Source organism: Dioscorea cayenensis, chromosome 16 (genome assembly GCF_009730915.1).
Source record: "Dioscorea cayenensis subsp. rotundata cultivar TDr96_F1 chromosome 16, TDr96_F1_v2_PseudoChromosome.rev07_lg8_w22 25.fasta, whole genome shotgun sequence".
Lineage (NCBI taxonomy): Eukaryota > Viridiplantae > Streptophyta > Magnoliopsida > Dioscoreales > Dioscoreaceae > Dioscorea > Dioscorea cayenensis.
In genome coordinates this window covers 2940991-2954131 of record NC_052486.1, presented here as the reverse complement: position 1 = coordinate 2954131, position 13141 = coordinate 2940991, and the positions used below count along the sequence as shown (strand labels likewise).

Below are 13141 nucleotides of genomic sequence, written 5' to 3'. Positions count from 1 at the left end.
AGAGCCGTTGATGGTGGGCTACCAGTGGGAGGGGATGGATCTAAAACCATTTTCACTCTTGTTTTCATTTAAGAGTTTAAAATAATGGTGGGACGTACTGTAGGAACCCGTTGGATCATTGGGATCGTAGCGCCTCACGGGACATCGCGATATGAGTCAGGGATGTCCCTTAGGAGATGTAATCCCATATATATATAGATATATGAGAAAAGCATAGGTGTAGTAGCTAAGTAATTGTAACCATGTTTAGGAAGATTGTCGAAGGTTATGATTTTATTGTCTCAAATAAACCAATTTAAGATTGGAGAAACAGTAAAAACACCTAAGAGGCAAGAAGTTTTCTAAAAAATTGATATAAAAGGAAGCCTAAAAGCACCATCATTAATAAATAAAAAAAAAACTTAACAAAAAAATATCTAATTTCTGCCAAAAGGCCCAGGTAGAGGAAGGGCGTTGGAACTGACCCAGTAAGCTAAACAAGATAAGGTTCAATTATGTGAAGGAGGGAAGAGAGAGAGACCAAAAGCAATCACTGACTGAAGAATTTTTGCCTTTGGGATTAGACTTTTTGTTTTACATGGTGAAAAAACAAAGTGTAAAATTGTTTTTTTTTTATTATAGATAATGAATCAATCCAGAGATGGCATACAAGAAAGCCATTACGTAACCATGGAGTTCTTTTTTTATTTTATTATTTTATTTTTTTTAATTTTCTCTAAGTAGATTCTAACATAAAAGTTTTTAGATATATTCTTTGTATGTTTATCATAATATGTTATTGCATAAACTTTTTTGTCCTTAAACAAGATTAGAGAAGGGGAGAAGATGATATTCGAAGGAATTCTCAGAAGCAACTCAAACAAGTTTGTGGGCAAAGTTGAAGGTGTTAAATACAAAAAAGGCGATAACGACTGCTTTTACTGGCATGTGAATTTTGTGTCAAATTACTCAGAATTAATTCCTCCAACAATGATTCAGCCTTATTACTCACGCACGCCCACTTATTTTTGGTCAGAACTATCTGAATCAAGATTTGAAAGACTTTGGTATATAAAAATTATTAAAAAGATCTTTTTCCAATTACATGGATTTTATCTTAAATATATGAATAATATAATTTAGATTTATGATTATTTTTATAGATATTTGATTATTTTTCAATTTTTTTGTTTATAAATAATTTTTATATGAAAATTTATTATAAAAATTATAAATAGTTAGTTTTTTATATGATGAATTTTGTAAAAAGTTTTTTAATAATATGGACAAGCTACTACACATTTTTTTAAAGATATGTTTGAATTGTGCAATAGAAATGAAAATAAAAATAATGTGAATAGTAATGGTAATAGAAATGAAAATTATGTTTGGTTGAAATAAAAATTCTTTGGAAATAGAAAATACTAATTAAATAATTTATTTCAATTATTATTAATTTTAATTACTATAATTAAGCATTATAAATAAACATTTGGTGTATTGTTTTAATAAAATAAAGAAATGATAAAACTTATTCATTTGAAATAATTTAGATATTATTATTCATTATAATAATTGTATATTAAATAGTTCATATCATTAATATTATTATTTTTACAAAGTTAGGAAATGTTAGAGCAATTATGGCAAGAGGGTAGATATGTCTTTCAATTCTGAAAACCTAGAATTCAATTTCTATTTCCATGCTTATTCAAATGAATGTTAATTTTAAGATTTGCGTTTATTCTCGTTTCTTAGTAATAATAATCACAATCTAAATACATTGTTAGAGGCATGGGATTCAAATGCTTTTGACATTTGGCTATTGCGATAGTGACATAAAAATAATTATATGAAAATAGACAATTTTTTATTAATTTATATTATTTTTCATTTGCTTAACTTTTTTGTACAAATTATTTTTTTATAATTTATTTCTTTCCAAATTCCATGAATAGTATAATTTTCATTCCCTTGTTCCTTTCAACCAAAAAAATTTTATTTTGATTTTTTATCCCAAATTTAGATCTTCAATTAAAAAAATATTTTTCAATGATAACAAATGCAACAAGGTTAGTGCCACGCATATAACCGTGAATTAATCGTCTAAGCATGAACCCTCACCAAATGACATAAGGATTAGGATGCAAACTCGCTCTCACATCTGAGACCATTTTGACTCTATTGGACCTACTTGTTTTAAATATAAGTAATAAGAATTCTATAAACTAAAATTTAGACGGTGAGACAAATACTGCTAAACCAAAGATCCTTTGGCTAATGATCTTTGGTATGCATCAAGAGAAACCATCAATTTTGTTACAGATTAAACATCTCAATGATTTGTTTCTTCAATCATTGCAATAGAAACTATTGTATTTTTAAATAACACTAGTTATAAAAAATAATAATAAAGTTTCAATTTTCTTTGGTTAGTACAATGCTCCCCATAAGTTCTTATTGGTTTGACAATGTACCTTGATTTGAAAATAATAGCTATATCTATTAGTTGAAATGAATGAATTAAAAATTAGTATGATTTGAACGATATTAATTATTGTGTTGATGGTGGTGGTGGTGGTGGTCTCTCTTTTACTACTTGTCTTTGGTCCCCAAATTCCTTTTGATGTCTTGTGCTTGCCATGAATGATGGAACAACAGCAGTAACAATATTACAAGTACTGCAATGTGTTTGATTTCCTGTTAAAGTTAAAAAGTTCAATTAATACTAATTGTTAGGATTAATTAACTTTTAAATATTAGAATTAATTAGTAATTAATCTAAACTGATTGATATTTAAAGTGGAGTTTGCGCTTGTGATAAACTGAGCTTAAAATGCTGATGAACAGCTTGATTAATTGACGGCAGCGTTGCATGTACATGGGAATTCAATTACAATGTCATTCTTGAATAAATTTTACCCAAAAAAACAAAAAACAAAAAACAAAAGAAGAAGAAAGAAAACCAAAATTTTACTCCTCTTGCTTAAAAATAATTCAGGTTTTTATTCTTTAAAATTTAAAGAACAAAAATGCATGAAAGGAAATATTTTGACAACCAAAGCAATCTTGTCGGATAGTTAGTGGTATTATTGTTGGACTCCTCATGAGGACCCCATAAATCCTAAATGAGAGCGGGTGAGGTATCAACTCCACATAAGATCTTTGAGTGGATGTGCTTGTTGACTTTTTTTTAATAAAAAACAAAAAATTACTTTTTTATAAGAAGTTTAAATATTTGTTTAAAAGGATGGTTTTCTCAAAATTTTTTTTTTTTTTCAGATTTTACAAAAGAGAGCTAATAGATTATACTAAACTTTTAACTAGATGAAATTTTTAGAAATAAAACTAGAGGTGTATTTAAAAATGTTGATAATTAAAAGTGGTTATGGATAACATCACCCCTTAATTGCCACCATTAGAAAGTTAATTTACTTAAAAGCACTAATCAACAATTAGTCAATTTAATGTATGGTGACAATGGTGATGTTATGAATAATGGTAGGTTATGGTTGCTCACCAAACTCTCAACCTATCTAATGAAAAGCATTATTAAGTTATTAACTAAAGTTCTTTTTTTTTATTAGTGAATTAGTAACATGTGACATGAGATATAAAATTAATCTCTCAATAATTGTTACAACTTGTTCCTCTTCTAACCAAATTAATCACATGTTCTTTATATATTATTTACAATTTCAAACTCAAATAAATTGGCAATATCTACATTCATCAACAAAGAAGCGAAGTTTTAATTTTTTCAGCTTTTTTTAATGATATAATCGAAAACACAACTATATACTCAGTTGACTAAATTATCTTAGTTATTTTTTGTTATGTTGTTCTGTGTTTAAATTATTTTTTAATTATTTTCTTAATCACACATTGGTTGATTTTAGTAATTTGTAATTATTTTAGTTTTTCCTTTAATATAATGTTACTGATTTATTTATTTTAAAAGAAAGTAATCTTCTCATTAACTTCACAATTAAACTTTAATTATCTTTTTACTTAATAAAAAAGAACTCAAAGAGACGTGCCTTCAACGAAAGATTAAGTATTAAATCAATGGAATCCGACTTGAAACACTTGAATTGGATCAGTGAATCTATTTATTTTCTTAAAATGAATAAAATATTAACCAATCCCAATGTCTTTGATTTCTTAAATCATGAAAGTGACGTCTTACCAAAAAAAAAAAAAACTTTAATTGTATGTTGAGGACAAGGCACTAACATTTATGTGTCCTTTTTTGTCAATTAATTAGTTGAGTTTTCTTCATTGAATTCAAGACAAACCATTGGATTGATATGATAAATGATGCCAAGGACCAATTTTGAATTAGCACTCACATAAATTGTCTTAACTAATTAATTATATATTTTACATTAATTTGAATTTAAATTTATGTGTATTTAAAAAATTGCTCATTATCTTTATGTCTAAAAGATATTTTTTTAATAAAAATTTTTAATTTGATTTTTGAGTGGATGAGTACAAATAAGCAAATAAAACCGTTTAGATGTGATATATAGGTTAATAATAATTACTCATTTAATTTAATTAAGGCAATTGCTCTATCAATTGAAGCAAAGAAATTGTGAAATTTTTTAAAAAAAATTGTAATAAGCATATGAAAATTAAACAATAGCATACAAATTTATATGAATAGAGAAGAAAACCAAATTTTATTATGTTGAAAATTGTATACATTGATGGCTATTGATTTTTCAAAATCATTTTTTCATAATAAAATCTCAAAATATATTTAAATAAATCCTATATTGGTTACCAACCAAGTTGACTTGAACTCAATTTGAATTGTGTAAGACTTTGCTATTTTTTAAATATAATTTCATTATTTATATTTTCTTAACAAATTCATATTAGAGGGAGTCCATTCTTACACCCTCATTAGAATTAATGGTGGTACCGATGAAATTGGATCACACAGAGAAGTTTTTGAGTTAGGTCAAATAGAATTTAGATAATAAACTCTAACAAAAATTAATTAAATTAATTTTACAAATTTATTATAAAAAAGAAGTTGGTCTATGGAAGAAAAAGAAAAAGAGGAAATGAAGCTTCAATTCCCTTCTTAACAAGTACAATAATGAGCTTACTCTTTGGATAAAGCAAATTTGATAAGTGATTATACTAATGCACAATTATTTTATCTAATAAGAGACCAAATCTTGTTTTAGAGTAATCAAAGGCATATCCTTTGAAGATTTAAGATGGTTAACCAAATGACATCGATTGGTTGATCCCTATCAAGAAATGGTCTTAAACTAAAAAGCACAAAAGCAAAAGGCCTTAGGCAAAGACATGTGGCCATCTTCTTGTAGCTCACTAGGGAAACCTCCATGCTTGTGCCTTCAATCATGCTCACCTACTTTTCTACTAAAAATGAAAAAAATATAAAATTAATTAATTAATTAATTATAATATTAAAATATAAAAAAGTCATGGTCACCAACCTTCTCCACAACCATGAAACACTAGTGAGATCTATTAAAAGTTTAGGGTTGGTAGTTGGAGAAAGTCATATTTCAAAATTGTTAATTTGAGAGTAGATTTTTTAACTTGTGTTTCAATTTGGTTGTACTATGCAACATATAAATTTGTAATTTTTTTTAGTTTGTGACTAAATATGCTATATATATATAATGATTTTTGAGTAAATTTAAAGCAAAGAAACAATAATAGAATATGGTAGTTCAAAAGCAAAGTTTTACTTGCATGTATTTATTACTCCTTAACTTTATCGGATTGATGGTTTTTACTTTTTTTTTTTAATATTTATTAGCAAGTAATTCTTAATTTATAAAATAAAAGTCATATAATATGAGTATGCCATAGATTGAGAAAATGCAATTATTCAGACTTAAAAATAATAATAAATAAAAGTTTATATTTGAAAACCAAAACTTTGGGTATTTGTATAAAGACACTCTACACAAATGTTAATTTCATTTTTTAAAATAAAAAAAATCCATGATCTTTGAATTACATGATGAAAGTATTTTCTTTTATTTTGAAATTATATAAATATATTTATTTTATAACAACACATAATGCACAACAAAAATATGTTGATTTAAATCTTTTTTATAAAATATCTACTGAATTGAATTTTACAATAATTAATTAATAATATAAATAATTATTCACAAAAGAGTTGAGGATTTGAACTCCTGATTTTCGACTTGAGATTCTCGTGTCTTATCATTAGACTAAATAAATATAGACTAAAATAAATATTTTTATATGAATTTCATTAAAAATTAATAATGATAAAAAAATGTTAAGAACATACAAGGTTGACAAAAAGGAGATTAACATTATATATATATATAAAAACAATAAAAAACCAATTAAACAAACAGTGCAATACATCACAACTAAAACTGATGATGCATCTGATTTACCAAATCCCTCTCATGATTTATGTAGCTGACCACATGATATCCCAACTCCTTATTTAATTAATTAATTTATTTATTTATCAATATTAAACTTAAAATATTCATCTTCTTTCCCTAAAATAAAAACTTTGGATACTCCAAGAGAACCGTTCTAGGCAATTAAAATAGCAAGACTAAAATGGTCACAAATACAAATGCTCTGTTTTCAAAGCTCTATCTTAATTACTCTAAGACAAAGAATACCAAAACATGGCAGTAAACTAAAGAGCCAGCTGCATGTGATACCTCATGAGTCCTCACTTCTCTTCCAACCTCTCCCACCAAAAGGATAAACATAACTAACCCCTCTACACACACACTCATCATCATTGCTCTGTTCCTTTCTCCACTTTCCTTCAGAAACAGAGTACCTAAAACAGGGGAATATGCAGGGGAGCAGTAGAAGAAGATCTATAACAAGAAATGCAGGAGTTGCCTCTGGTTCTGTTTGGGAAACAAGAATGAAGATGGATCAAGTGAAAGGTGGCATCAAAGTATTCAATGGAGATAATGGTAATGATAATAGAGATGAAGAAGGGATGAAAGTTTATCGAAGACTTGTTCGAAACCAGAGTGATCCTTCTTCAATGGGAAATAGGAAGAGGAGGAATTGGAAGCAACCAGAGAAACATGAGAGTGGTGGTGGTTGTAGTGCAATTCAACTTAAGAGGTATATCTCTGAATTGAATAAAGAGGAAGATAGTGTGAGTGTTGAGGAGGAGGAAGAGAAGGAGGTTGAGATTGATAAAGAGATGGATCTAGTTGTTGTTGTAAATGAGGCAAAGAGTGAAGCAGAGGAGAAGGTTGATCAAAGCTTTGAGACTCCAGCATCGACACCAACACCGGCACCGGAGAAGATCGAACATGAGACAATTGATCTTCGAACAATGCACCCTGATCCGGTCAAGCCACCATCTTTGGTGAGCAATGCTAACATCCATGAGACATTTGAAGCTGAAGAAGAGGAAGTGGATTATCAGTGTGAGACTAAATTGGGAGATCATAACAGAATGCAGAGCATTGGTATGTTCTTCAAAATTTAGTTCTTTTCTTTTTTTATGTTTATTGATTTTAATTGATGAATTGTTGATGATTAGTTGATCTGGTGATGTGGAGAGATATATCGAGATCGGCTTTCGTATTCGGTTTCGGGTCTTTCTTTCTTCTTCTTCTTCTTATGCTAAGGATCTTGAATTCAGGTGAAGTGAAATTTCTCCTCTTTCTCTCTATATCTCTCTTCTTTCTCAATTTGATCACTTCTTCTTTAGGTACTAAAACAATTGAAATATCTGCAGTTTAATCTCAGCAATTTCATATCTTGGACTTGTTTACCTTGCATTAATCTTTGTCTACAAATCAATTCTCCAAAGGTACTTCACAAACATGAAAACATAATCATGAAATCATTAAATCAAAACATTGAAATCTCTTTACAAAATTTTCCTTCTTTTTTCCCCTAATGACCAGAGGAGTAGGAATGGAGTACTATGATGAAATGGTGATTGGAGAAGAAGAGGCAATATGGATAGTGAAATTTCTCCTACCATACATCAATGAAATCTTGTTAAATATCAAAGCTCTCTTCTCTGGTGACCCTGCAACAACAATGAAGGTGAAGTTTTTTCATTCCAAACTTAAATTAAGAAAAAGAAAAAGAAAAACAAATGTTTAATCTTTTTTGTTTTTATGAACATTTGCAGTTGGCAGTGGCATTGTTTGTTATGGCAAGGTGTGGGAGTTCCATAACAATTTGGACACTTTCCAAACTATGTAAGTGAAACAGTAACATACAGTGAAAGTTATTTAGGATAGATCCAAATGCAATAAGGGTAAAAAAACAAAAGACATTGTTTTTGTTGTTTGGCAGTGTTCTTTGGAGTTTTCACCATCCCAAAGCTTTGTTCTTCTTCTTCCTTTCAGTTGGCAAGATATGGTGAGTGTATTATGATGTTTCTTTTTTCTTCTCTGTTCTTACTGAATCATATGCTTTCTTAGAAAAGTTTGTGTCCAAAGTGAGTGTTCTTGTTTGTGTTTTTACTTGGGAACTTCACTTCCCTTTTTTTTATCATCCACTTTGGACAAGTCTCATTGCCCTCTCTTTTTCATATATATATATATAGCAATTTGTCATTTGATAACTTTCTTAGATTTCAATTTTAATGCTGTTAAATTATTATCTAATGGTTGTTATTGATATAACTTCTCCTTCTTTTGAAAAGGGACCTAGACAATGACGATTAGATTTTCATACATAACTTATTCATATATATGTTTGATGTGTCAATTGTTGTTGAAATTTGATTAAGAACAACACTAACTAAAAAAAAAACTAATATTTACATTATCATTATTAGATAGTGATGGTTTGCAAACCTAATAATTGAAGGTAATGAAGTTGATTGAGAATAAATCATAATCATTGTCAATATGACATAGATCTTGTCATTTTATATATAAAAAATGGAAATAATAAGAAAGGGCTACCAATAATTTAAAGAATGTACAGAATTTTCTTTGAGATTTAAATAATAATTATTTTCATTTTTATTTTATTTTTTTAAATTGAAAGGTAAATTTTGGCTGGAGAGAGTTAAAGATGGATGGGAATCATGCACTCACAAAAAAGCGGTCGCCGGGGCTATCTTCACTGTTCTTTGGAATTTGTCTTCCACTGTAGCTCGTATTTGGGGAGGTAAGTTACTAAAATTAACAAATATGATTTTATATTATTATTATTTTTATTATTTAAATAAATATATCATAAATTGATTTTTTATTTTATATTATTTTAGTTTTTATGCTTTTGGTGGCAATGAAATTCTACCAACAACAATGCATGGTAGCACAAGAGTGGGATGTGGAGGAGGTGGAAGAGGAGGTGGTACAACAAGAAGCAGAAGATTCTAAAGCTGTTAATGGGCCTGTGATGGGCACAACTTTGGGCTCAGGCCCAAGAAGCCACCGACACAAAAGTGGGCCCATAAGAGAGAGAAAGTTGAAAAAGTGGAACTAGAGAGAAGGATAAGGGGACAAAGATTAAAAAGGATAAAAGAGGACAGCATAGCAAAATTGCTTAGATTGATTCCCTCTCTTTTTTTCTTTTTTTTTTTATTTTATTTTATTATTTTGCATGTGAGTCTTCTTTGTCCCCCTTCGCAAGCAAATAGTCTAATTTGGAGTTATATGCTTTCTTCTTCTACTTTTTTTTGTGTATAGTAGTATCATGTAAGCTTTTTGTTTTTCATATATTATATATATAAATGTTTCTATTTGTTTCTTTCTCTTCATAATTCCCTTGGTACAATGGAAGTTTCCTTGTTTTTCATGTGAACTTGGTTGGGTTGGAACATTTTGTAGGTTCGGGTGAGTGTAGGGGATTTTTTTTTCTTCTTATATATATATATATATATATATATATATATATATATTTATCTTATTTAAATATTTTGTAAGTAAAATAACTAGAGATAATTCAAATATTGAATTTATATTGGTGCATGTGTATATGAATAAAGTTGAGATTGTATTTATATATGTATACAAGTTTATAATTGATATAGCTTACACTAATTTTATTAAATAGTTTTAAATAAAAATATATGAAAACGATATCAATATATGTATGCATATATAATTCAAATTTTGAGATATTTTTTCAAATTTAAATTTATAATATTTATAAAAGTGATATCAGTTCGAAATACATTATGATTGTTTTTTTTAATATAAAGTAAACAAATCATAAACCCTCAACTATATTTTAAAAGAGTTGAACCCTCCATCTTTTTATTTGGGAGAGGAAAATAAAGTGTCACTCTCTATGTTACAGAGGTGGTGAATACATTTTTTTTTTTGTTAAATCCTACTAATTTAGTTTTTATTATTTAAATTTATAAAATTGTTTGGAACTTTTAAGGTTTTTTATTATTCAAATTTTTAAATAAAATTCTAAAATTAGTTTATGTGGTGCACCATGTTGGATGGACCACAAGGGATAAGCAGGCTGTGCCGTCCAAGGCACTCACACCTTGACGCTTTTGTTCAGGGTTTTGAAGTGTTTTATTATTTTTATTATTATTATTATTATTATTATTATTATTATTATCAAAGTGTATGTTTTTTAATAAATATTGGTAAAATAAAATGAGTGTACATACACACACACACATATATATATATATAAGAATTTTAATGTTATGAAGTTTCAAAAATAAAAAAACACTTTGAATAATTTATTTAAAATATTAATAAATAACATGTTAAAATTTCTATTAAGGTCTCTAAGATATAGTATATTTCTGAAATGAAAATGCAAAAACACTTTAAATAATATATATAAAATATTAATAAAAAATATGTTAAAATTTCAATTAAGGTTTTTAAGATATCGTATATCTATAACAAGCATTTACTGGCCTGTTTGATAGTTTGTAAGAAAAATAATTGCATGCAAAGTTTTGTAGTGAAAAATTTTACATCATTTACTTTCGATGTAAAGTAATATTACAATGTTTAGTGAATTCAATGAAAATTATAATTGGACTACATGCAAACTTAATTTCTCCGTTATGTATAAATATATTTTTTATGTAAAATTATGTTTATTATCAATTTTACTCTTAAATAATAATGAAATAAAACAAAATCCACCTTAAATAACATTGAAGTTATGTTTTAAACGAATGTTGTAATAACAATGATGTCACAACTTAAATAAATAACAACCACACAAAAATAATTCATTATACTATTAGACAATTATAATTTAAACTCAAAAGTAAAACAAAGCCTATACGATCAATTTTAAAAAATCCACAAAGGAAACTTACCTATAGCATAAAACAAAAATACAAAAGCTAACTAGATTACTATATGACTTTAGATAGTGATTTTTTCATATAAATCAGCTTTATATCATCATCCGTAAATAAAAGAATTGTTAGTGCAACCGCACTATAATTGGCATGATTTGACACCAAGATAATATGACGTGGTAACCTTTGTGACGTGGCATAAATGATGGCATGGCGAAGCATGGTGACATAGCAAGGAGTCTTGATTTGGAGGCAAATATCTTGAAGATCTTGGAGAAGCTATTTTTGGTAATGTATTACTACTTGAAGACAAGATCATATCAAGACCATATTTAGGGAGATTTGATTGGAGACTAAATATGGGCGAAGCTTAATTGAAAAAATACCTATCAATGGTATGATTGAAGACTATTGAAGATATAATTTGAAGAACGTTTAATGAGGATGATTGAAGATTATTAAGGGCAAGATTTGAAGACATGCCTTTTGTTGACATGATTGGCATGATTGATCGAAAGATATTTCTTGGGAAGATTTGAAGGGCAAACTTGGGCAAATTGAAGATCAAGTTTGGTAAGTTTTCGTGAAGACGCACAAGGACAAGCACCCCTTGCAGAGAACTGCGTGACGAGGAATTGAGGAGGTGGGCTAGTTGCTGATAGTTGGGATCTGGAGATCGGGCTGCACTAACTCGGACTAAGAATGACCGGGAGGTTGATGGGTCTTGAGGTCGTTCACAACGTAACCAGAACTTCAGCCAAGTCAGCAGTAGTCAATGCCATGTTGCAATTCATGTTATAACAGGAGTTGCAACAGCTAATTTTGGAAGTCTTTTAAATTAGTAGTCACGAAGAATCTAAAAGAGATATGTGCTATATTTGGGACGTTGAGGCATCTATATAAGCTACTTTACTCTGAGATTGGGTGTGTCTCTTATGGAGGAGAGTGTGTGAGCACTAAATAATGTAGAGAGGGTAGTGATCTTTATTGTTGGGAGAGTGAGTGACAAGTGTTTGTACTCATCTATTTTCACCTCTTTTAGTGGATTGTTTGTCTCCGGGCTTGGCCCCCCAGACATAGGCGAGTGGACGCAAAACTGGGTTACCAATCTTGTGTGTCTCTTTCTTGTTTGGTTTGTGTGAATTTTTTATGAGTGTTTGAGTGTCCTTTTAAACCACAAACCACATCGGTAGAACTAATAAGAATGATTCATTGTTGCCTCTATTAGTGGAAAAACTATGGTAATTGCTCGAACCACCTCTTTCTTTGATTAAACCATTGAGTTTTATTATGCTATTATATAGAAGAGTCTCTTTTTTTGTGCATTTAAATGTTGGAAATAGGTTTCCACTTTACCTATCTCTTGCTTTGCTCCATCACAAATATCATAAAATTTTTCCATATGCTTGAAGAAGGGATCATCAATTAGATCCTTAGTCGATCCCTTTTTCTTCCCTTTCTTTGAAAGCACACTTAACTCACCTTACATTTGCATTAGTACTTTCCTCCTTTTATATGGACCATTTTGAGGATCAATCATCGCATGTATTCTCAAAGATAAAGACAAATTCATTTATATTTACCAACATAACACCCACACCAAAGTAGTTATCTTGGCCAGAATTCTTCATTGATTCATGAGCTTTAGAAGTATCTCTGGTTGCTATGAGTGTTAAATTCTCCTTTTCTGTAGTTTCAACTGATTCACCTACAAAATTTGCTCCATCTCTAATTGCTTGGTCATTTCCAAAAATGATTGCTAGCTCATCAAAATAAGATAAATAGCTTGTTTCGATGACTAGAGGAGTCTTTGTGACTCTACATATATAAGTTGTTGTTAATAACATTGTACATGAAAATATAATTTTACAAAATAACTAG

The 13141-nt window shown here is 28.7% G+C and overlaps 1 protein-coding gene across 1 annotated transcript; it reads left to right on the top strand.

Moving 5' to 3' along the window:
* Positions 1-6613: 6613 nt before the first annotated feature.
* LOC120278697 (reticulon-like protein B21) lies at positions 6614-9728 on the top strand. The gene is given in 9 exon segments (XM_039285428.1): positions 6614-7469; positions 7544-7609; positions 7612-7645; positions 7742-7816; positions 7914-8058; positions 8147-8216; positions 8314-8379; positions 9016-9138; positions 9239-9728. Coding segments are annotated over 9 exon segments (1437 nt in total). The 5' UTR covers positions 6614-6832; the 3' UTR covers positions 9460-9728.
* Positions 9729-13141: the final 3413 nt, after the last annotated feature.